Raw genomic sequence first — 25760 nt, forward strand, 5'->3', positions numbered from 1 at the left:
TAACAGCACAGTATTCATACTGGGATTAAATTACACACAGGTGGACTCTATTTACTTATTAGGGGACTTCTGAAGGCAATTGGTTTCACTGGAATTTAGTTAGGGGTATCAGAGTAAAGGGGGCTGAATACAAATGCAGGTCCCACTTTTCAGATATTTATTTGTAAACAATTTTGAAAACTAATTATTTTTTTCCTTCCACTTCACAATTATGAGCGACTTTGTGTTGGTCTATCACATAAAATCCCAATAAAATATATTTATGTTTTTGCTTGTAACATAATTTTCACAAATTTCATCTACCTCTCTTCATCTTGAATGTCTTAGGCGGTAAAATCTTGTAGTGGTCATACTGAAACATGAACAAGTCAACACTGTAAACATTCAAAAGTTGTCTAAACAGGTCAGGAGGTAGCATTTTCAGGTACTGTCTAGTAATTTCTTCATTAGTACGGCTATCATTTGAGTGATGTTTCATGCTTGGGTATTTTAGATTTTTTGGTGCCCTGATAGTTTTCAAAACAAAATCTGCATCCTGAGTTAAGGTTTCATACTTGCCAATAATGTTATAATGGATTTTGCATGGATCACAGAGCTGATACATTGGCTTCCAATGAGTGTCTCTGTATTCTGGATTTTCTACAACAATAAAACTGGCAAATTCTTTAAAAGTAATATTGTCTGTGTGATTGTGTATGATTTTAAGTCTACTTCTTATAACAGCAGCCATGGTTTTACTGTAGTAGACATCATCATCATGAAGAAATTTGTCTCTATATGCAGACACTACCCTCTCCAAGGGATCCCTGGTAAACATCACTTTGGTATAATTGGAGAGTAATTCTTTCTGCTTGGCTAAAGAATATGAGCTTAATTTTGTCAGCAAAGGAGATGAATGAACCTCATAATGTCCAAGCTCCTTTATTGTATGCTCCAATGAATTGTTAAGAAGAAGAATGATCCTTTTCCAATTGGAACAGCCCACCTTTGGCACCTCACAATAGATGAACTTATGGCTGTGCTCTACGTACAACTGTGCAGCAACTTTTCTGTCCAGTGGAAGGGAGGCATTTGTGTCATTTTTCAGTGCGCAAATATGGTTCACAATGGAATTTCTGTGTTTGTAAATCACTGCAGATTGTAGAGTGTCTGCAACAGTAAAACATTAAAAGAGATATAGAATTGTTAGACATTATCGATGGCATCACACTTAGTTTAGATTTATGGTGAAACCAAACTAGAACAAACTAACCTTCTATAAAATGTGTGTCATATTTTTTTCATTTGTTTGGCCTAGAGACCCACAGCTATTGCTTTGCTTTTATTACTGGGTTGATTTACTATGCTTTACAGCTAGAAATGCTATTTGTAAGACAACAAAAAAAGGAAAGGGGCGCACCGACCTAGTGCACCGCCTCTAAAAATGTTAATTAAAATAGTATAAAATAAGCATTATACTCACAAACCAGCAGCATCTTTTGCCTCTGAGGAAGGGGGTTCACCCTCGAAATGCGTCAGCCCAGCCACAGTGGTTTATTATGCGGTACACAGCATGCCATCCAGCATCCCATAGTACCCTGGCCACCTTGGAGACCCTATGTTGAACATGTTGTTATGAGCGATATTCACATCTGGTTTGTGAGTATAATGCTTATTTTATACTATTTTAATAAACATTTTTAGTGGTGATGCACTAGGTTGGTGCGCCCCTTTCCTTTTTTTGTTGTCTTTCAGTTGTTTTCGGACACCCTTGGTCCTGAGGGGGCGGCAAGACCAGTAGTCATATCCATCCAAGCCCGTTGGAAGTGTTCCTCGTTTTTTTTTTCCTCACCATTGTTTTTTCACTAGAGCGCAGGAGATTTGTTTTGCATCTTGGAGAAATGCTATTAGTGACTGAGCAATACCCTGAAAAATTAACCTTTCGTCTTGAATTCGTCCTGAAAAATAGCAGTGCATTCCCTGTGCCTTGAACCTCATAGCCATAGATTTGTAGTGTGAGATCATCTGAGGCACTGCTGCCTCTGACCGCTAGTGTTATTTAGTCTGAAGTGAGATTTTGTGGCTACTAATGATCTCCTTGTTGTTATCATTGCTGGAGAGGAACTGTACCTGAGGACCTGGGGTGCAAGGTCCCCTCTGCTTTTGCTTCATTCATTCTGTGGACATGTGCTTCCTGCTGCTTCTTGAATATTGCCCCAACAGTCATTATATCACCAGGTATCAGGGGGGCAGCTCTTCCACGTTAGTAATGGAGGAAATATCAGATGCATTGAATACATTGTACTACACATTCGACTAAGGCTTGCCAATTCTTGAACACTTTGCTGGATAATGTTATAGGTAAAATGGTGGCAGCCCAACTAAAAAAAAAATGCTGTGCTAGATTTGGCAATTTATAATAATACAGAACTAGTTTCAGACATGCAAGTTAGGGAAAACTTCAGCATTGGTGACCAAAGTGTAGCTGTGTTTGATTTGAGTTACAGGAAAAAGATACATGTGGGGTATCAACATAACTCTAAATTTAAAAAAAGCCAACTTCGGCAAGTTGCGCTCCTTGTTAACCGCTTGCTGACCGTATACTGTATTTATACGACGGCAAGGTGGCTGTCCTGCGCAGGATCACCTACCTAGTACGGGATCCTGAACTTCTGGGTCTGGGGCACGTGCGCCATTAGCGACCCACTCTGGCTGCGACTGGACACAGCAGGAGCCAATCAGTGAGTCCGGCGGACTCAATGTCCTCCTTGACCTGCCGATCGTTCGGAACTAAAGCAGAACAGCAGTCTGCCTATGTAAATAAGGCAGATTGCCGTTCTGTCAGAAGCGAAGGTATTGATCCTGTGTTTCTGCAAAGCAGGAACATGGATCAATGCCTTCCCCTAGTACAAGTACCTCCCCCACAGTAACTAAGCACTGGCTAGGTACACAGTTAACCCTTTGATTTCCCCTGATGTTAACCCTTTCCCAGTCAGTGTCATTAGTACAGTGACAGTGCATATATTTAGCACTGATCACTGTATTAGTGTCACTGGTTCCCAAAAAAGGGTCAAAAGTGTAATTTAGTGTCTGATTTGCCCGCTGCAATGTTACAGTCCTGCTATAAGTCGCTGATTGCAGCCATTACTAGTAAAACTAAATAAATAAAAATGCCATAAATATATCCCATAGTTTGTAGATGTTATAACCTTTGCACAAATTTTATAGCAGCTGCAATAACCAATCTGAGAAATTAGTAACAAAATCAATATTGAAAAATACAAATTACACAATATACGTGTTCCAACACCGTTAACCAACAAATTGTGATTGAATAGAGTTTTTTGTGTATGTTAAACTAAGAATCAAAAAAAAGAAAAAGAAATATAAAAAATGTACCTTTATCCATTTCCGTGGCAAGTGTGTAAAGCTGCTCATACGGTTATACACCCATCCAATGCGTGCTATTACCCACCTCTTTCCAAACTTCACACTTACCAGATGGCAGTACAATATGTGCCTGATCAATATAAACATCTCCCACATATATGCCCCGACATTCCACTGACACAGTTCCGGTGTGATATATCGATCCCAGGTCTATTCACTCATTTCTTATTTGGTTCAATTGGCTCCCCTCTCATGCACTCATGTAATTAAACAAAAGCCATCATTGTGCAATATCACATCTGGTTTATTTACCCACTTGCCGTTGCTGCACTGCCTTTTTACGTCAGCAGGGTGGCTCTCCCAGGCAAAATCACGTTAATAAAAAACAAAACTGTGGCGCTAAGACCCTTAATGAATGACAGTCCCACTTGAGGATGTGTAAAAAGCAATAAAAAAGCAGTCCATGTGTGTCCGTCTCCACATAAAGAAGTAATTCTCGAGCAGAAAACCACCACCAGAAAGCACTCCAACACCAGTACTTCTTACCAAAAGTGATTGATCTCCATCACAGAGATCAAAAGTAGCGCATAACTGGAAATCATGAAGGCTTCTCCAATGCAGTCTTAGTAAGCTCGGACAAAAGCCAAACAAGAAGCCTGGTTCTATGGTGATGAGTGGTCCTGCCGGGGGTTACTGGACTCTAGGATGGCTGATGTAGTTGCTTGTGTCCAAGAGGAACAGACCCAGTCAGAAAGCCTGACGAAAGAAGATCCTGCCAAAGGTGGCTAGACTCTGATTGGCTGCTGTAACTCCTTAGTCTGGTCGACCTCAATGATAGGGGACACAACAGAGGGGACCGCAATGGTGCATTACCAACAGTAGATTTTTATTAAAACAAATGGTTGCACTTACAGTTGTGAAGACAATAATAGCGAGTTCCCTCACGGAGGAGCTGTATGGCGGGGTCCGCCTGCAGTGCGGACCGCTGCCTGGTCTAGATGTGATGACGCGGCGCCTCCTCTCTGACGCGTTTCTCCCAATAGGGCATCCACTTAGATAGGATCTAAGTGGATGCCCTATTGGGAGAAACGCGTCAGAGAGGAGGCGCCGCGTCATCACATCTAGACCAGGCAGCGGTCCGCACTGCAGGCGGACCCCGCCATACAGCTCCTCCGTGAGGGAACTCGCTATTATTGTCTTCACAACTGTAAGTGCAACCATTTGTTTTAATAAAAATCTACTGTTGGTAATGCACCATTGCGGTCCCCTCTGTTGTGTCCCCTATCATTGAGGTCGACCAGACTAAGGAGTTACAGCAGCCAATCAGAGTCTAGCCACCTTTGGCAGGATCTTCTTTCGTCAGGCTTTCTGACTGGGTCTGTTCCTCTTGGACACAAGCAACTACATCAGCCATCCTAGAGTCCAGTAACCCCCGGCAGGACCACTCATCACCATAGAACCAGGCTTCTTGTTTGGCTTTTGTCCGAGCTTACTAAGACTGCATTGGAGAAGCCTTCATGATTTCCAGTTATGCGCTACTTTTGATCTCTGTGATGGAGATCAATCACTTTTGGTAAGAAGTACTGGTGTTGGAGTGCTTTCTGGTGGTGGTTTTCTGCTCGAGAATTACTTCTTTATGTGGAGACGGACACACATGGACTGCTTTTTTATTGCTTTTTACACATCCTCAAGTGGGACTGTCATTCATTAAGGGTCTTAGCGCCACAGTTTTGTTTTTTATTTCTTTTAATCTGCTACATTTCAGATTAGTGTGGCTGCTGTACCCACTACTGTATATTTGCTGTTTTTACAGTTTTTTACCTTAATGCGCAGCAATTTCATGTTTTTTTTAAAATCACGTTAATAGGCGTCATCTGCCTGGGAGGCCACTAGGGGGCGAGTGCGCACCGCTGGAGGCGCGCTTACGTCCCCAATCGTCACCGGGGAAGCCAGTGCCGGAGCCAGGCGGCTCAGATGGATGCCTGACACCGGCGACCCCCCCCCCCCCCCCCAACAGGGAAGGACGGATGGCTGATGTAAACACAGCTGTCTGTCACTTAAAATTAACTCTGGACCTTTACACACCTGGCCATGGAACAGCTGAGCAGCCAATTGTCCCATTACTTTTGGTCCCTTAAAAAGTGGGAGTCCCATATACAAACTTTAGTAATTCCAACACCGTTCACCTGATTTGGATGTAAATATCCTCAAATTAAAGCTAAAAGTCTGCAGTTAATCTTATTTGTTTCATTTCAAATCAATTGTGGGGGTCTATAGAGCCAAAAAGATTAGAATTGTGTCGATGTCACAATATTTATGGACCTGACTGTATCCCTCTCATCTGCAGGGTCCAATACACTGTATCACTATCAGTGTTAAACATCAAGCCAGGATAAGCAGCATCAGAGCACACTGGGCAGGTTCTATCCAACAATCACAGCTCTCTGTTAAGCAGACAGGTCTTAGATTTACCTGGCTGTCTCCCTGTTAAGCAGAGAAACAAAAAACTATATACTATACATCTACACTAGTACTTATCTAGGAGGGTGCTACATGTGGATAGATGGACGGCTTGAGGAATGGATACAGCAGGTAGTGGTTAATGATTTAACCTGGGAGGTTACCAAGCACCAGTGCAACATGTGGTTATATATTCCACAATATCATGCCTCAATATGAGATTAGTGTTTTAAATGTGTTTCTTTTTACATTGTGTACCAATAAAAATGTACCTTTTACCTTTATGTATAATCTATTTGGGTACTGAGATAGACCATTCACTTTGATATACGGAGACATATTTGGAAAATGCCTCCTGTTTTTCCCTTTATCGTCAAATATAAGAACTGATAACTCCTTAAACTCCTTGTGAACTGTATGTGCCGTTCTCTCTGTATTGGCTACCTTAGCTCCTTACCCCACCTTTTAGTGTATTCTGACAGCTGTGGGTTCTGCTGTCACAATACAATGTCCCAGCAGGGAGGGAAGTGTAGGCCAAGAAACCTGTTCATTTTCTTTGGGTCAGCTTGCTGGCTGAATAAAAAAAACCCACCTGTCTATGGCCAATTTTAGTAAACTAAACGTAAGATATTCCAATCTTTAGTACACAGCTTTTGTCTAAAATTTTTTTGAAGGGACAAACACAAAAAATGTTCACATACGATACCAGATTGTAAAAAATTACATTACTTCCGAATTTTTATTCTGTGGTATTAAAAATTTCGTACTTTAGTAACCTATTCGTTTTCCATACGAAGGGAAAAAAAAGTAAGACCATTCGCCCGATAATCTCATTATGTGTACCCGGCTTTAGAGAGGAGGTACTTAAAAGTAGACATGATTGCTATCTGCAAATTATAAAGTACAACCAGCCTGTGTTTGGTATGATTGCTGCTGCTGGGTATAGCTGGCAACAGTCATCCATGTATTCTGATGGTGGGGAAACCTCTGTTTCTCTGTCCTTGTTGATGGAGGGATTCCCCCATCAACACTAATTGTGTTGATTAGGAATTGAGTGATAATGTATGGCTGACCCAAGACTGGAGGAAGGGAGGTTTAAATGGAGATTACAAAGAGGGTTCTTTACAGTCAAAAAATAAAAACACCAAGGACTGCAGTAATCCAATACCACAATACAGGATGTACAAAACTACAGTAACCCCCCTACATACAAACGAGTTCTGTTCCAAGAGCACGTTCGAAAGTCCAGTTTGTTTGTAGGTCCAACAAACTTAGCCTTGCAGATTTTTGTTTTTTATTGGTTGAGCCAGATGAACTTGTGTCTTTTTTCAACCTGACTAACTATGAAGCCTAGAACACAACCAACACAATCGGCCCAATACATTTCTGTAATAGGTTTATAACACATTTTGCACAATTATTATATGGAAAATATGGTTGAAATATAGATGAAATACTGTATGCAGCAAAGTACACAGAACCACATCCATCAGAAATGTTACCTAACTTACACGATTGGACATGCAAACTTATGTTCTTATCTTTGAAAGTTTGCAACTTGACTCGGACTGCTTATTTCCACATTTTTGGGGGATGGAGTTTCCTCCTCTATTTGACTAAGGGGATGTACATTCCTTAGCGTGAAGAATGTACTCTGAACCCTATTAAATTGCGTTGTTACCATAACGTAAGGACATAAGTCAAGGATACGTCAAGAGAGGAGCGGTGGATCGATTTAGTACTTCGGGGCCCAGGGCTGTCAGCTTCCACATATAATCGGCAGCATCTTCATCATATGGTGGGAGATTATGTGAGGCAAAAACAGATATGGATAGCTTTCCAGCTGACGATCCACTGGGTTACTTGGCCATGGCCAGAACTTGCCCAGTATGCAATAGAGATGCTGGGCTGCCGCGCATCCAGAGTATAAATGTCATTATTATTGCAGCATGTTCTTTACACGGTACAGATGTGCCACTTTACAGGAAGACTAAGGGGACCCCCCAGGCACTATTTTAAAAGAACTTTTCATTTTTATTGTTAATTCCCATTTTGATGGTTTCACTTTTAGCATTAGTAAACCACTGCTCATTTAAAAATTATGTTTTTTTCAAACTTTTTTTTCATTGATACATGTCCCCCAGGGCAGTACCTGGACCCCCATAACCATTGTATGCCCAATTACTTGCATATAAGCCTTCAAAACTGGCACTTTTGATTTTTTCAGTTCAGGTTCCATAGACTTCAATAAGGTTCGTATTTCGGTTCGGAATTTTTGCGATGTTCTAAAGTTCTGCTGCAAACCGAACAGGGGGTCGTTCGGCCCATCTCTACTAATTAACTCTTTGAATAAATAAAAATCAATTCATACATCAATTCATGAATAATTCAGAAATATAAATATTCAAAAATATGTGATTTCATACACCATTTTAAGAGTAAAAAAAAGTGCATAAGTGCATGAAACAAATTTAAATATTTCACTAAAAGTACAAAAAGTACAACCAAAATATCAAAGTCCGAACTTCATCCCACCTGGTCAGGTGTATATTCACATGTTCTACCACTTCCACATATACAAACTCCTAACCAAAGATGGCAGACCTCTAAGTTATCCGAGGTCAATACAATGTAAATGGAATAAGCCCACGATCTCAGGAGCAACAAATAAATATAAGTGTAGCACCCTCCAAGGTAGGTGCTAGGTAAATTATAGTGGAGCTTTGCCTGCTTAACAGCAGGGCCATATTGTTCAGTTAGGCTGACATGTGCTCCCAGGTGTGCCTGTTATGCTGGGAAGTCTCCCCACTGTATCCCAATGCGGGATCTCATTAGGCAGTGGAGGAAACCTGGCCAATAGCACACCAGGGCTTGTATCTATCCTGGAAGGGCAGATTCTGTCACACAGCATTCTGATAGGGGGTAAAAGTCTGTGGAGCGCGCATGTCATATTGTCTTTGGCGGGAAGCAGCGTCCCAGGAGGGAGGTGACAGCTGTCTCTCCTCCTGTCAAGAGGAATCGGGTATCCCAGGCAGCTTGCCTGAGGGTATACAGGGCTGAGCTGAGCTGCAGAGAAGGATCCAGTATGCTGAGGACCAGCGGAGCTGTTGGGGGACGAGTTTCAGGAAAGCATTCTGAGTCGTGAGTACTGCAAACTGCCTCTGGGGTCTGCCTAGGAGAGCGGACCACTCCAGAGGAGGTCAGAGGGATCCAGGAGCTAGCTAGCCGGGCAGCGGTGACAGTAAAGGGGGTGCCAGAATTAACCCTGAAGAGTAAAGGGGGTGCCAGCGGTTGGGCCCTAAAGTGTTAAGTGTTGCAGCAGTAATTGCAAGTGGCTACCTCAGTCAGGGAGGACTGGAGGAAGCAGTAAAAAAGGACTTTTGAGCTAACAGGAGTGTCAGAAGTCAGTTTCAGTTCAATGACAGCAAGTCAGTGTTCACAAGCGCCAGTAAGCGTTGGTCGGCATTCAGCCGGCGTCAAGTCAACACTAGAAGCCATTTTTTCTCAAGTGTCCCATTCTTGTAACTAGTTGAGCCAGAAGAACATCCCATTCATTCCCTTCTCCCATCCAAGTTCCTAAAATAAAACTAAAAACCAAAGATGTCAGACTGGTCATTGTCTCAGTATTCACACTTGGGCAACGAGCTTAAATGTGCTGTTGGTGTTAACGGTAACCATGGCAGACCCATATCCAGCACTGATGCTGGAAATTCTGCTTCATAAGTAAAAAACTAAAAGTTATTATAAATTGAAAAACTTCTAAATTTCTGAGTAAACTTCCCCCCTTACCACAAATAACTGTATTTCATAGTAAAATCGAATAGGTAGAGAGGCAGACGCTCACAGGCCACTAAAATAGGGCAAGCAGCCTCATTATCCACAGTGAAAAGTGGTAGTCGCGGACATGGTGCATCCTCTGCAGGCGGTTATGCTTGTCCTTTTTTTCCAGTGCTGGCCGTGGTATTGAGCCACAACATGCAGAAGAGTTGGTGAAGTGAATAAATAAGCTGTCCTCCTTCACCCAGGCTCATACTAGTTTGCCTTCCACCGCAGCTGCCAAAGTGGCCTATTCCACAGGTTCCTTGTCCACAGCTACTCCTTCCGTAGTCTCACTATCATGCACAGAGGAGTCACCTGAATTATTCGATCATAGTGTCAGGTACATGATGCTACAGGATGCGCAGCAATTTGAATGCTCCAATGTTTGTTCGTAGGTTTAGGAAGGGAATAACGTGTGCCTAGAGAGAGGGGGTGAAAATGACGGACAAGAAACTAGCAGTCATGTTCCAAAAGCTGCATCATACTGCCAAGTTTGCTCCAGTGACAAGGAGGGAGGGGAGGATGAGGTCACTGACTGTACTTGGGTGAGAGAATAGAGGAGGAAAGTGAGGAGGAGGAGGAGGGGGAGGAAGCAGCACAACTCCAGCGAGGCAGGATGTTCTCCAGGGGCTGGCTTAAGGGCAGCCACCCTATTGCATCACACCACAGAGCTCCACAGGTGCAGGGTGCTGCTAACTCTCCGCTGACTTCCAAAAGTTCATTGGTGTGGACTTTTTTCAACACATGTGCAGCAGACCACAGTGTTGCTGTTTGCAATCTCTGTCTGAAGCGGATCAAGCTTGGCCAGAACACCACCCACTTGGGAACCACATACTTGACAAGACATATGACGACCTACCATGCAGTCCATTGGCAACAGCACCTAAAAGACCCACATCATAATAAAATGCATCTCTACCCCTACTATACCTCAATTTCTCTCAAAAACCTGCACTTAAGAGGGATGATGGTATAGCAATGGGTGCCACAGGTACTTGCACCCAATTAGCTAGCAGTACACCACCTGTTGATTTGAAAAGCAGGCAAATTTCGCTACCCCAGTTGCTGAACCATAAAAAAATACTGTCCCAGCCATCCACATGCTCAGCATCTAAATATTAGCTTGGTCAAATTGCTAGTACTACAACTGCTGCCATTTCATCTGGTAGACTCTGCCCCCTTTCGTGAATTTGCAGAATGTTCTGTACCCCAGTGGAAGGTTCCAAAAAGAAACGTATTTTTACGTAAAGCCATTCCAGCGCTGTACTATCATGTGGAAGGTAATACTGTGGCCTTGTTGGACAGAGCGGTCAGCAGGAAGGTTCACATTACTGCTGACTCATGGTCAAGCAGGCATGGTCAGGGACGGTACATTTCCTTCACGGCACACTGGATAACTCTGCTGGAAGCTGGAAAGGATGCAGGGCAGGGTTCAGTGCTGGAGCTTGTTCCACCACCATGTCTCCAAAACATTGGTGGTGATTCTGCCACATCTGTCTGCTCCACCCCCCCCCCCCCCTCTTCTTCTTCCTCTATGGCCTCTTCTGCTGAATTGTCCTCTGAACCAGCAGTGCTCCCTAAGCGTTCAAGGGGCTAGTCAAGCAGTCAGGATAAAAGATATCATGCAGTGCTTCAGTTGGTCTGTCTAGGGGACATGAGCCACACCGGGGAAGAGATTCTGTCAGCTCTGCAGAGGCAGGCTCAGAGGTGGTTGACACCACAGCAGGAATAGTTGTATGCGACAATGGCAACAGGTACCCGGGCTTACAAGATCTTCTGAAGCAAGCCAGAAAAGTCTGTGGCCATTTCTGGCAGTCATACAATGCCAGTGCTCGGCTGGCTGACATTCAGCGGGAATTCCACTTGCCCACCAATCGCCTCATTTGTGACATGCCCACAAGGTGGAACTCAACACTAGCAATGCTGCAGCGGCTGCACACACAGTAGAGAACCACCAATGAGTACCTGTGTGAGTATGGCACAAGGACAGGCTCAGGGGAGCTTGGCTTCTTTTCGGCACGCCAGTGGCTGCTGATAAAGGATGCATGCACTGTCCTGTCACCATTTGAGGAGGCCACAAAAATGGTGAGCCGCGGCGATGCTTCCCATAGTGACACTATCCCTCTAGTCTTCCTGCCTGAGCACACGCTTCATGGAATCATGGGCAGGGCATTTGAGGCAGAACAGCAGAAGGAAGAGGAGGACTTCCTTTCGTCATAAGGCCCCCTTTAAGCAGATAACATTCCTGCGGGGCCACAAAACCCACAACAGGAAGAGGAGGAGGAGGAGGATTGTAGCAGCTAGGGTGTAGAGGATAACATACAGCAGTCTTCAAGGGATGGTTTTCATTCCCCAGAAACCCCAGGATTTGTATATGGCTGGGGAGAGGTTGCTCCTGACAATGTCATCCTTAGTGACCCAGAGGACTCAGAGTCTCATGCCTCCTCAAACTTACGCTGTATGGGCTCCTTGATTCTGCAAAGCCTGCAAAAGGACCCGAGGATTTGTTGTATCAAGGAGAGGGATCTTTACAGGTTGGCAAGCCTTCTTGATCCACGTTACAAGGGTAAAGTTGCAGAGCTCATCCTGCCTTCGCTGAGGGAGCAGAGGATGAAACATCTTGACGCCTTGAAGAAAAATGTGTGTAACACCTTTCCAGACACTGAGAGCTTACCATTTCCTTGACAATGTGTTTCTGAGGCTTTGTTCAGTCAAGGGAGGAGCGGTGGAGAAGGCGGCCAGCTGACCGATGCCTTTAAACAATTATTTAGTCCTCAGCGCCCAGGGCTGTTAGGTTTAAGCAACCGTCGGCAGCGTCTGCAGCATATGATATGATATGCAATCGAGCTACTGGCCTGTCCTGATTGCATTGTGCTTTCTGAATGGACATTCAGTGCTGCTGGGGGTTTTGTGACGGATAAAAGAGTGCGTCTGTCCACAGACTCCATTGACTGGCTGATATTTATCAAAATTAATCAGTCCTGAATCAACAGCAGCTCTCAAGCCCCTGATGCTGATGTAACTGATTGAATTTGCTAGGGATCTGGTATTTCTTGAAGACTGCCTATGCTGCTTGTCCTATTCCTATCTTGATTATGCTAGCTTCCAGCAATGTTTTTTGGTTTACGGCACCACCAGCAAAAGTAACTGGGAGGGGTTACAGTGTTCAGGCACCACCAACACCCAAGGCCCAATTTTTCTGCACCTGTATGACAAGTACATGTAATTTCAATTTTTGTTTTTAATTTTTAACAGCAGGGCCCATTCCTCTGCCCAGAAAGAGTGACTGTGAGGGGTTACAGTGTTCAGGCACCACCAAGGCCCAATTTTTCTGCACCTGTATGACAGGAACATGTAATTTCAATTATTGTTTCTAATTTTTAACAGCAGAGCCTGTTCCTGAACTCAGCAAGAGTAACTGTGAGGATTTACAGTGTTCAGGCACCACTAGGGATGGGTGAAGGGTTTGGGCCGAGCATAAGTTTGGCCTAAACATTGCCCATTCAGGTACTCGCCTAACACCGGAACTTTCTCAGCACTTAGCGGGATGTGCGCCCACCAAGCGCACAGTCAAAAGATTGTTAAGGCTTCCCTGCTGAGAGCTGAATTTAAAAAAAAAAATAATCGTAAAAAGAAAATGTAAATTAAGGGCTTGTTAGTTACTGGGGGGGACTACGCAGTTTTTTTCATCTTTTTTATCTGAATTGCCGGGAGCTGACAATACATTACAGCCGTGAGCAAGTTTAAATGGCATTTTTGCTTTAGAAATGTCAGTATTGCTGCAGCAAAATCTATATATCGTACAAATGCGCCACTCTACAGGCAGACTAAGGGGACCCCCCCCCCCCCAGGTAAGATATTTAAAGGAAATTTTCATTTTTATTATTTCACTTTAAGCATCATTAAAATCACTGCTCCTGTAAAAATTATAATTTCAAAAACATTTTTTTGTAATGATGCATGTCCCCCAATGCAGTACCCAGGTCCCCATACACTTTTCCATGGCTATACCTTGCTTATAAGCCTTTAAAATGACGACTTGTGATGTTTCATGTTCGTGTCCCATAGACTTTAGTAGAGTTTGAATGTTCGCTAGAACTTTTTCCCTGTTTGAGATGTTCTGGTGCGAACCGAACATGGGGTTGTTCGGCCTATCACTATACATAATTACATAGTTACATAGTAGTTGAGGTTGAATAAAGACAATAGTCCATCCAGTTCAACCTGTGTAGGTGTGTGTGAATGTATTTATTTTCCATACACCTGAATGTTTTGATCTTGGAGATGTATGTCCAAGAGTCTTTTAAAAGTATCATATACAGAGATGTATAGTAACGAAGTAGAACTACTTAAGTACTGTACTTAAGTACCGAAATGCAGTATCTGTACTTTCCTAGAGTAGAATTTTTTTCTCCTACTTCTACTTTTACTTCACTACATTTTTTCGATGATTTCGATACTTCTACTCAAGTATTTTTTTTTTTGTGCTGCATAGTTACTCGTTACTTTTAAAAAAATTACCACTGCCAGAACAGTAGATGGCAGGTTGCATAAAGCTCAAAAAAATGTGTATAATGTCATTTGTAAATCAGCGCATACGAAAATAAAGGCTGTGTATAATAAAAGCTGCTATACCAAATCTTTCCAATAAAAAGAAAATATGAAAAACAAATAAATGGTGCTACAGCGCTTAAAGTGCATCAAGAAACTACTAACAAACACAGGTTAATCATTTGAATAAATCATTTGAAATAATAAAAACAATATGATGTTCATACTTTTGACTTCTTTCTTTAATAACTACATAACACAGTACTTGTACTTCTACTTTCAGTACTTGAGTAGAAATTTTTTTTCAAAACTACTGGTACTTTTTACTTTTAGTACTTAAGTAGCAAATTTTTTGAAAAAACTACTTGCAATACTTAAGTAAAAAAAATGTTGAATACTTTAGTACTTCTACTTAAGTAACTTTTTCTGCGAGCACTTCCACTTCTACTCAAGTAATTTTTTGATCGAGCACTTGTACTTTTACTCAAGTAGAAATTTTGAGTACTTTATACAAGTCTGATCATATATCATACTCCCCACAGTTACTACCATTCATGGAAGCAAGTTCCACAATCTTATTACCCTTACTGTTAAAAACCCTTTGCGTAGCCTGAGATTAGATGTGTAAACTCCGCGCAAAATGACTCTAAATGGATATGTCAAAGGGATATGTAAAGGGAATATGTTCAAGTGACAAGTGTGTGGGGTAAATCAAATATAAATAGTGCGTGTGAGTGTAGGCTGCAGCCTCCCTGAATATTAGTCCGGGGACTAACTATAGATGAATAAAAGATAGGGTATTGGCGCTGCCTTTAGAAATGCAATATGAACCCACAAACCTTAAACTCTTTAAGATGACCGTTGCAAATAATTGAATAAATAATTGAATAATTAAATAATTAAATATCCTAGCATAAATTTTGCATGCTAAAAATAAATGCAAATACAGTGCTAATCAAATAAGGTGCTTAGCATATAAGGTGCTTATCCAACATGATATTATCGTGCATGTGCAAAAGTTCCCAACTGTGTCATACAGTATATGGAAAGTGCTGTAAAGTGCTAGAGAAAAGCTGGTATGCAAAGGATATATATAAATATAAAAATAAAGTAGTAAAATGAGAACACAGTCTAAATAGTGCTGGTGTACAACCAATATGTGAATAGTCCAAATGGTGAAATTTCTTTAGTCCAGTAGCAAGTATACTGTGCAAGATATTCTAGAAGTATATATAGAAGTGGGTGAATGACAGGTGACAATCATAAAATTCCAAAGGGAGACCCCGTGTCGTGTGGTAGGGTGCTACGTGATCCTTTCTGGTAAAAAGATTCACTTACCAGAAGCACCCACCCCACACAGGGGTATAAGGCGGGTGTATAAGAATCAAGGGTCTCGGTGTCTCCCCTCCTCCTAGGTCGATAGGTCCTTGAAGTGGTCTCTGAGGTCCTAACTGGAGGTATCCCTGGGGTACTAGTGGGTCCTATTACTCTCCTATAGGCCGGGGATGGTCCGAGGGGTCCGCCTGATATAGCTCACAGCCGTATACAAAGGGATGATAGATAGACAAGGCACATAGCGTAATAACGTCTAAAAGGTTTATTTGGTATATAGCAGAGAGGTACTCACAATCAGAAATAGATAAACAGGCACGGATACGAGTGTGGAGCGCGATGCGGTCCAGGTCTCGTTCTCGATGTGCAGGAACCGGAAGTGACGCGACACGCCGTACGCGTTTCGTAATCAATACGTCCTCAGCAGCGTCGGTGCACTTCCGCAATGGTCCCTTATAACTACATGCGGTAGCTAGGCAACGAATTATACACAAGTCGGTAAGTATGACAAAGTCCGGAAGGGGATTCCGGAACATCGGCTACGGTAATATGGCGGTGGAAAAAGGCTATGACAAAGGACTATTTAATAACGCCAAAATGTTATATATACCGGCCGAATGTATATGATATAGGCCGAACCTGAGTGGCTACAACAAATTCTTTTATATTATCACAGCTAATCGCATGTAGGTAATCCGGGAAGCGACATACATCATGAATATTAGGCAATGTACATATCAAAAACATATTAAACCTATGTAAACTTTAATTAAACAATAAAAAAATGTTTAGGTGCTATATATATAAATGTGTTTGGAGAAATATATGTATAAAAGGAAAAACTGGATTTATAAAAACTAAATTTATAAAAAGGGGGAACTAGGAGGCCATCTAGTGGTGTGTAATAGAAATGCATGTGTATGAGATGGCTAGAGGAGGAATAGGGACTGTCCTGAAGCATTTGATTAAAGGTGAGTGGAGAAGATGGACAAGAATAATAATATTTAAATGAAGGACAAGGTGTTGAATGAAGTGCAGTAAAAAGGAATTGTTTTAATTGTGACGTCTCAGGTCTGTATACATGTGTGTCTCTGATATCATCAGATGACCAGACCCTACAGAAGGAACTAGTATTAAATCGGGGTAGTATATGTCCTTAAAGACTGTGGGTGAGGTGGACATAAAGGTGGACATAAAAAAGTGTGATTAAAAAAAGGCTTTTAAATATAGTTACTACAAAAAAATGTTTTTTAAAAAAACTTATAAAAAACTTTTTTAATAAAAAACTTTTTTATATAAAAAATAAAGGAGGAAGATAAAACCGACTGATGGAACCGACTAATAAAACTCAGAGTAATTGGAAGGTTAAAAATTGGAGATAAAACAATTAAGATCAATGTCTAGGTTAAGGCCTTTGGGCTGTAATGTATTCAGTCTATATATCCAGAATGTTTCGTTTTTGGAGATTTTAATCTTCTTATTTTCTCCTCGCCAGTGTGCCGCTATGGTATCGATCCCGTAAAAGGTAAGTCCACTGGGATCTTTGTTGTGCTTTTCCGCGAAATGTCTGGATAGACTGTGTTTCGGGAAGCCTTTACGTATGTTGTTGATGTGTTCTCTGATCCTGACGAATAAAGGTCTTGTTGTCCTGCCTACATATTGTAGCCGACACGGGCACTCGACAACATAGGTTACATGGTCTGTGTGGCAAGTGATTAGTTTATTGATACTAAATTCTTCCCCGCTGGCTCTGGATTTAAATTTTAGTGTTTTCCTTGGTTGTCGTTTATTCGTCTTGCATGGTAAACATCTGTTACATCTCACGAAGCCCTTTAGGTCTTTAAATAATTTAACTGTCTGTGGGGGGTCAATCACATTATGTACCAATTGGTTCCGGAGCGAAGGTGCCCTTCTGTAAATGAATGCAGGTTTATTCGGTAGCAATTTTGATAGGGTTCTGTCTGACTTGAGTATTGGCCAGTATCTTTTAATGATACGCTCCGTGTCCCTAAAGTTCTTGTGGAAGCCTGAGATTAAATCACTTCTCCTCCAACCGCATTGAATTGCCTCGTGTCCTCTTGCACTCCTTGCGACTGAATAGTTTTTTCTATGCTGAGATCACCGTTGAGGTATTTGTAAATCGATAGCATGTCCCCTCTTAGGCGTCTCTTCTCTAGGAAGAATAAATCGAGCACTTGTAAACGCTCCTCATAATTTAGGTCCTCCAATCCCCTAATTAGCTTAGTTGCCCTTCTTTGGACTCTTTCCAGTTCCAGCACGTCCCTTCTGAGGATTGGCGACCAGAACTGGACAGAATATTCCAGGTGTGGTCAGACCAGAGTTTTATAAAGTGGTAGGATTATAGTTTTATCTCTGGAGTATATCCCCTTTCTTATGCATGCCAATATTCTGCAGGCTTTGGTAGCTGCAGCTTGACATTGCATGCTATTGCTTAGTCTATCTTCTACTAAGACTCCCAGATCTTTCTCCATTCTTGATTCCCCCTGAGATTCCCTCCCTAACGCATATTTTGCGTTTCTGTTTTTAGTCCCCAAGTGCAATACCTTACACTTCTCCACATTAAACCTCATTTGCCACGTAGTTGCCCACTCTGTTATTTTGTTCAGAATAGAATAGAATAGAATTACTGAGTAAATGTCTCTTGTTATTTAGTTTTCTAACATATTTTCTCAAAAACGTCTTCCAGGACAGCCCATGAGACCTTAGGGCTCCTCCCCCAGGGACAGGAAACACATTCCAAAATTTAAATAAAAGGCGGTCCCTTAGTCCTCACCTTCAGTATTTAGTGTTTCCTCCGGACAGGGGGTAACATGTTCCTGGAACTGAAGCTCCCGGTCTCCTGGACTGTCCATGGAAAGACTTGGAAAGAATGCATCTCCTCTGCCCATAGCGGTACCCCTTAAGTGCCGCAATAGGGGCTGACCGCTGTCTCCTGTTCTCTTGGCCACACCGGCAGGACCGCAGATGTTGTCTGGTGGAACGCTGGGGAGTCCGCTCCGTTTCTGGTGGGGCCCTTGGAGCAGCAGTTGCTGTGTACCCGTGACCCGCCGACTTCGGAGAAATTTGAAGTTGGCGCCAAAACGGAGGGGGCGGAACTCAGGCGCGTCCGCTCTGGCCGCAACAGGAAGTGACAGTGTTTTGCTTCTGGCGCAGTGACGACATCCGCGGGTGCCAGGAAACCCTCGTTCCAGTTTCCGGAGGCGCGAACAGAGAAGACAAATGGGCGACCGATGTTAGGTGAAACAGCAGTTGCTGGGACCACCATACAGAGCGATGGATCCCACAGCAGTAACCGCGCAGTCGGTAGAAGCCGGCTCTGGCATCGGCACCTCACAGGTAAGCAATGGGGATTGTCTTTGGCCCTGTCTGCATATACCTGTCGGGGTTTCCTTACTCCTTTTCCCTTCCCTTTATGTTTAAATTGGTTGGCAAAAAGGAAGCACTATTTCTTTACCTTACACAAATGTGGGGATAATTTGGGAAGTTTTGAACTAATTATGTTTTTCTCTTTTATAGCCCCCAAAAAGAAATGTGCAATTTGCGGAGCCAAACTAGATTCCACTTGGAGCAAAACAGCGTGCCGCACATGTATAGATAATCTTGTTAAAGATGTTCCTACTGTATCCACAGAAGAATGTTGACCTTTTAGTTAAATCTCTACATCTGTTTCTAAAGAATCAGAGTCCCCTCATTTTTCAGTTAGGAATCTGGATCAGGGGAGGAACCCGGGGAAAAGGAGTCCTGTGAGGTTCCAGATTAAATATTTTCATTTTTATTTTTTTCCCTTGAAAATGTGGATGGATTGCTTAAAGCAGTATATGTTATACTAGAAATGAAAGAGGAGGAGATGCAAACATAATCTTGTATACAATCCATAAGAAAAATGCTAGAGTTTTTCCCTGTACACAACTCCTTGCTAGAGACAAGGGTGTGTGTGATTACCAATCACGGGCAATCAAGCTGCCAGGGGAAAAACCTGAAGGTGGAGGGGAATGAGTGCTGATTACACCAAATCTCCCCCACCACCCTGAACAGACAACTCAGGGTGTGTGTGTGATTTCCAATCACTGGCAATCGATCAATTAGCATGATCCTATGCAAACAACTCAGCTCTTTGCTAAAGTACAAATCCTGAAAGGAAACCTTTTTTTTTTTTAAGCAGTTTCTTTCTTTTGATGACAGCAAAGAATTTTAGATAAAAATCCAAAATAGATTGTCAGTGAGGTTTATTCTTACCTGTTTCTCCTTATGGAAAAACAGAATATCCTCATAGAGCATGGGTGGTAGCTCAGAGGGTAAGAGCTCTGACTGGTCTGCTGGAGACCTAAGTTCAAATCCCTCTGAGGGAAGCCATGTGTGTCCTGGTTCTGTGCAGTACTTGAATCTCCTGCAGGAGGCTCATGTGACAAATTCCTAACCCATGCTAACACCCTGTGGGTTCACAGTTGTGTGTCATTTTTTAATGAATGGAAGAGGATGAGTACGGATTACACCGATCTCCCCCACCACCCTGAACAGGTGTGGGTAATCCGGTTACCAATCACTGGCTATCAATCTCTTAGCAGTGAGGTTTTTTTTTTGGCTGACTCATCCGCTGAGGCAGTTAGAATGACAGCCAGAACCTCAGCTTTGGCAGGAGAGGTTTCTGGCTCAATTCATGGTCTGGTGACTGTACTTCCAATCTGTGCCTCTGTGGTCTCCCCTTGACAGGGAAACCATCTCTTCGGCCCTGGGCTAAAAGGAAGCTCTGGAACACACTGCTGACAAATAGCAGAGGACATGGGAAGTTCAGCCCCTTTTTCTGCACCTAGTGTCCACTGGGCACAGGCTGGAATTCAATTTTCAGCCTCCAGAAAAATACCAGGTTGCCCACGGATCCAGCCAAAGCCGCCGCCCTAATGCCTCGTGCGCACGTGCCGAGTGTCCGCCGAACGATCGGCCGTCTTTTGTCCAGGGCTGTCGTGTCTGTTGAAAACTGCAAAAGACTGCACACGAATTTTGTCGGCCAACAACAACAACAGCCGACTGCAGAAGTGATGTCGTGATGGTTAACTTTTCTTGTCTTTTTTTCTTTTCTGAGCATGCCCAGTCTTGTAATCTGCTGATTGTCGGCCGAATTCTGTACTGACTGGCGAACAATCTGCCGTTCTGGTGTCGGCATACAAAAATTTTAATGCTTGCACATCAGATTCTTTTCGGCCGAAAGTGCGCTGTCGGCTGTCGGAAGCATCATACTAACAAGCCGAAGGTCGGCCGATCGGTTGGCCGACAGTCTGCGCGTGTGTGCGGGGCTTAGGTCTCCAGTTTGGAGACTTACTAGATCAGAGGATACTAATACCTGATCCAAAGGGGGAACAAGACAGAGGGTTTTTACTCCCATTTCGGGGGCTGGATCATCAACAAACAAAAATCCTGCCTAAAACACCCTCCCAGAGGGTGACTTATCTCGGGTACGAGATCTCCCCTCCGGATCAAAAGATTTTTCTCCCACAGCCCAAGGTATTGAAGATGCATCAGATGGTGGCCTCTTTACAACCCAACTAATGGGTCTCTCCTGGAGACATAACAAGGGTCATAGGCCTGATGACCTCCTGTTTAACGAAGTTAAAGACTACAGTCCATAGCCCAGAAAATAATTTTTCTGGGCCGAGCTGAATCTTGCCTCCATTTCAGTTATTCATCTGAAAGAGATGCAGAATGGTCTAGCAGACCATCTCAGCCACCACCAGGTATATCAGGACAATTGGTCCCTCACCCTAGGGGAATTTGCAAACATTGCAGCCAGGTGGGGCCTTCCAGAAGTGGACCTATTTGCAACTCAGACGAACAGCAAAACAGAAATACTTTTCCCTAAACCAATGGGATCAGTCCTTAGGGGTTGATGCCTTTGCAAACCCCTGGATGTTCAGTCTCTGCTATGCCTTCCCTCCAGTCAGGTTAATCCCAGGGGTCCTCTGGAAGTTCATCCAGGAGGACACAGATCTGATTCTGATAGCGCCCTTTTGGCCCAAAAGACCATGGTTCACACGCCTTCAAGCCCTAAACCTCCGGGCCTCCCATAGTCTTGCCCCGGAGACGGGACCTGTTGACGCGGGGTCCGGTAACCCATCCATACGTCAGATCCCTGAACCTAACAGCTTGGTATCTGAAGAGCAGATACTAAGCTCCCAAGGATTCTCAGACAAGGTAATCATAACCTTGATCAATTGTCATAAACCTATCACAAGAAATATATATTCCAAAATATGGAGACAGTTTCACTTTTGGATGGCTGAAAATCACGGGCCATTTCCAGATGTACCATCTATTTTGGAATATTTTTCAGCAGGGCATCATGCCCGGACAAAGCCGACAGTGGTAAAAACTTATCCAGCTTGGAATTTACCTTTTGATCCTTCAGGCTTTAGTAACAATCCCTTTTTGGAATCCTTGAAGGACTTATCTGAAAAACTACTCACTCTAAAAACCTTAATTCTAGTTGCAGTAACGTCAGCCAGAAGAGTTAGTGACTTACAGGCCCTCTCAATAAGAGAGCCTTGTCTTATGTTTTTTTGAAGATAGAATTGTGTTAGAACCGACCCAGGTTTTTTACCCAAGGTAGCTACCTCCGTCCATAGGACACAGGATATTGTATTACCTATCTTTTTGTAGTAATGAAAAGGAGAAGAATTTTCGTTTTTTGGGATGTCAGAAGAGCTCTTCTGGCATACCTGGAGGTGACTAAAACTTTCAGGAGGTGTGAAACTTTTATTTGTGCTTTTTTCCTGATTCATATAGGGGGGGAAAAGCTTCTAAAGCCACCTTAGCTAGGTGGATAAAGCAGGCTATTACGGAAGCCTATAGAATAAAGAATGTGGCTCCACCTTTCATCAATGCACATTCTACAAGAGCCTTGTCCACGTCTTGGGCCGAAAGGGCCGGTGCCTCACCAGACCAAATCTGTAAGGCAGCTACCTGGTCTAACTTTTCGACCTTTGTTAGACATTATCGCCTGGACCTCCTCTCTTCTCAGGAACAGGCATTTGGTCGAAAGGTGCTCCAGGCAGTAGTCCCTCCCTAGACTGGTAAGTCTCATGGGCTGTCCTGGAAGACGTTTTTGAGAAAAGCTGAGTTATACTTACTGGTAACTCCTTTTCTAGTAGTCTTCCAGGACAGCCGGATTCCCACCCGGTTGTATCTTGTATTATGTATAAATGTATGATATGTGTCTATATATCTATATGTATGTTTTACAGGATGTCCTACGGTTCTCATAGAATACTGAAGGTGAGGACTAAGGGACCGCCTTTTATTTAAATTTTGGAATGTGTTTCCTGTCCCTGGGGGAGGAGCCCTAAGGTCTCATGGGCTGTCCTGGAAGACTACTAGAAAAGGAGTTACCAGTAAGTATAACTCAGCTTTTTGCAATTTTCCTCCAGTTATTTTCAGGAAGAGTCATACTTTGCGTGACAAGGTAGCTCCCAATCTAGTTGAACAACCTATTTGAAATGCCTTTTTGAGTATCTTAAGGGTTTCTTCCCTAGTCGTATATGTGAAGTAGGTAAAATGGTTGGTTCAAGCACTGCCTGCACTGGAATTTTTTTGTCGAGTGTTACCCATTAAACCTATAATATTAAAGGTGGCAATCTATCAGAATATCAGACTCCTTTTTCCCTGTAGCATTGGCACAGTGCTACCTACAGGAGGAAAGAATGCCTGCACCTGCCTACATAGATTGGGTGGGTATACATCAAACCATCCCTTTGTCAGCAGATCCCAGCCAATGGTTCACCTGCTGATCCTCTGTGTCCAATCATAGCCCAGAGCCCTGTGTTGACAATCAACACAGGACTCAGTACAGAGAGAATGATCTCTCGGTTTCTCATCCCTGCAAAGCAGGGATAAGAAACAAAGAGATGTTTAGTAAAAATCAGCACACATTACACAAATTATATATGGTCAGGCACACATTTAACCCCTTTATTACCCTCAATGTTAACCTCTTCCCAGCCAGTGTCATTATTACAGTGCCAGATTGGCCGCCACACTATCACAGTCCCACTATAAGTCGCTGAGCACTGCCATTACTAGTATATTGTCATAGCTGCGTAAATTCCAGTATATACTGTATACCATAGCTTTGCAGATGATATAACTTTTGCACAAGCCAATTAATATAAACTTTTTGGATTTTTTTTTTTTTTTTTTTCAACAAAGGCATTTAGTAGAATACATTTTGGCCTAAAATCATGAAGAAATTCGATTTTTTTAATTTTTTTTATTGGATATGTTTTACAGCAGAAAGTAAAACATATTTTTTTTAAAAAATGTTGGATATAAGTATATCCATAATTGTGTTGTCATGCAACACCCAAGTACTGTACCCAAACGAAATGTATATACATTTTTTTTTTTACACAAATAGAGCCTTCTTTGGTGGTATTTGCTAACCACTCAGTTTTCTATTTCTTGTGATTTTACTGAGAAAAGACCGAAAAAAACAAACAAACATATTTTTACTTTCTGTTACAAAACATATCCAATAAAAAAAAGCTAATTTCTTCATAAATTTAGGCCAAAATGTATTTTGGTATATGTCTCTGGTAAAAAAAAAAAAAAAAAATCCCAGTACTTATATATTAATTCATAGTTATGGCATCTACAAACTATGGTATATTGACTAGGATTTATGTAGCTATGACAATATGCTAGTAATGGCAGTGATCAGAAACTTATAGTGGGACTGTAATAGTGTGGCGGACAATCTGGCACTAGCTGATGCTGGCTGGGAGGTACACTGACACTGACATCAATAGTGACACTAATACAGAGATCAGTGCTAATAATGTACACTGTCAATGTACTAATGACACTGGCTGTGAAGGGGTTAACATCTAGAAACAGCCAGATTGCTGTTTACAATGCACAGTATTTTTGTGAACACAGAACTCTGTGTGTGATTGGCCACAGCCGATCATCCGACTTCAGCCAAAATCATTGGCTGAAATCAGTTGCCAAACTTGTGCTATGTCCAATTACAGCACAGATCGCGCATGCATGCCCCAACCCGGAAGAAAGGCAACAACATACCAGTACGTTGCCTGGCCTGCAGCTGCAGCCCACTCACAGTACAACTACTGTGAGCGGGCAGCAAGCGGGTAAAGGAATTCACATACTAGATTATTCAAAGCTGCAAATAGATTCTTTTAGTTTCTTTTTTTTTTTTTTAAACCAGAAACACTTACCGTAAAATCCACGTAGACTGATCAATTTGGTCTGTAGAACAAATGCAAATAAAGCAGAGAAGATGATGACAAGGATGAATATCTTGTAAAGAGACATTTTCATTTTCAATGATTGCACAGCTGTCAATATTATTGGACAATCCTTAATGTTGAAAACTTGAAACACAAAAATATACATTTCTCCTTATTAGGCAGCCACAGACATGTCTTTTTTAAAATTCTGTTAAATTTTCCCATAAGTTACATTCCCTAAATTGTACAGTGTCTAGTAGTTTTATACACTTTGTACATGTTATACAAAACATACAATGTTTTATTTCCAAGAAAGGGGGTCAGAACCGGGGGTGTAGAGCGATAATTAATAAGTGATTTCCAGGTTAAATTTTTTTTTTTTAAATTTAGCATAAACAAAATAGCTGCGGGAGTCATTTTACTAACCCAGGTAGATAAAATATCTTGTGTAGTCAGTAATGATAAAAAATGACTTGCCTACTTGTTGCATAAAAATTGTCATCACTTGTTGTTTCTTTGTTACGTATTGTCAAGATAGCCAATTTTTTTAGCCCACATATAGTCATTATTGCCAATGTTTTTTTTTGCAAATATGAGCTGGTCTATCTATCTATCTATCTATCTATCTATCTATCTATCTATCTATCTATCTATCTATCTATCTATCTATCTATCTATCTATCTATCTATCATCTATCTATCTATCTATCTATCTATCTATCTATCTATCTATCTATCTATCTATCTATCTATCTATCTATCTATCTATCTATCTTTATTTTCTAGCACTGCCTTAACCCTCTTGGGCATGGAGTTCACCAGAGCTTCACAGGTTGCCACTGGAGTCCTCTTCCACTCCTCCATAACAACATCACGGAGATGGTGGATGTTAGAGACCTTGTGCTCCTCCATCTTCCATTTAAGGATGCCTCACAGATGCTCAATAAGGTTTAGGTCTTGAGACATACTTGG

The 25760-nt window shown here is 42.2% G+C and overlaps 1 protein-coding gene across 1 annotated transcript in view; it reads right to left on the reverse strand.

Moving 5' to 3' along the window:
• Positions 1-295: 295 nt before the first annotated feature.
• LOC309569202 (carbohydrate sulfotransferase 9-like) overlaps positions 296-25760 on the reverse strand; it is a gene marked incomplete at its 3' end in the record, with an annotated part of 83557 nt that continues 58092 nt past the window's right edge. The window contains exons 2-3 of the mRNA XM_082274958.1: positions 24777-24932; positions 296-1149 (exon numbers count right to left, since the gene is read on the reverse strand). Coding sequence (XP_082131084.1) covers positions 296-1149; positions 24777-24879 — 957 coding nt within the window. The 5' untranslated portion in view covers positions 24880-24932. The remainder of the gene's footprint in view (positions 1150-24776; positions 24933-25760) is intronic.

This window comes from Pelophylax lessonae, assembly GCF_965119305.1.
Source record: "Pelophylax lessonae genome assembly, chromosome: 13".
Classification (NCBI taxonomy): domain Eukaryota; kingdom Metazoa; phylum Chordata; class Amphibia; order Anura; family Ranidae; genus Pelophylax; species Pelophylax lessonae.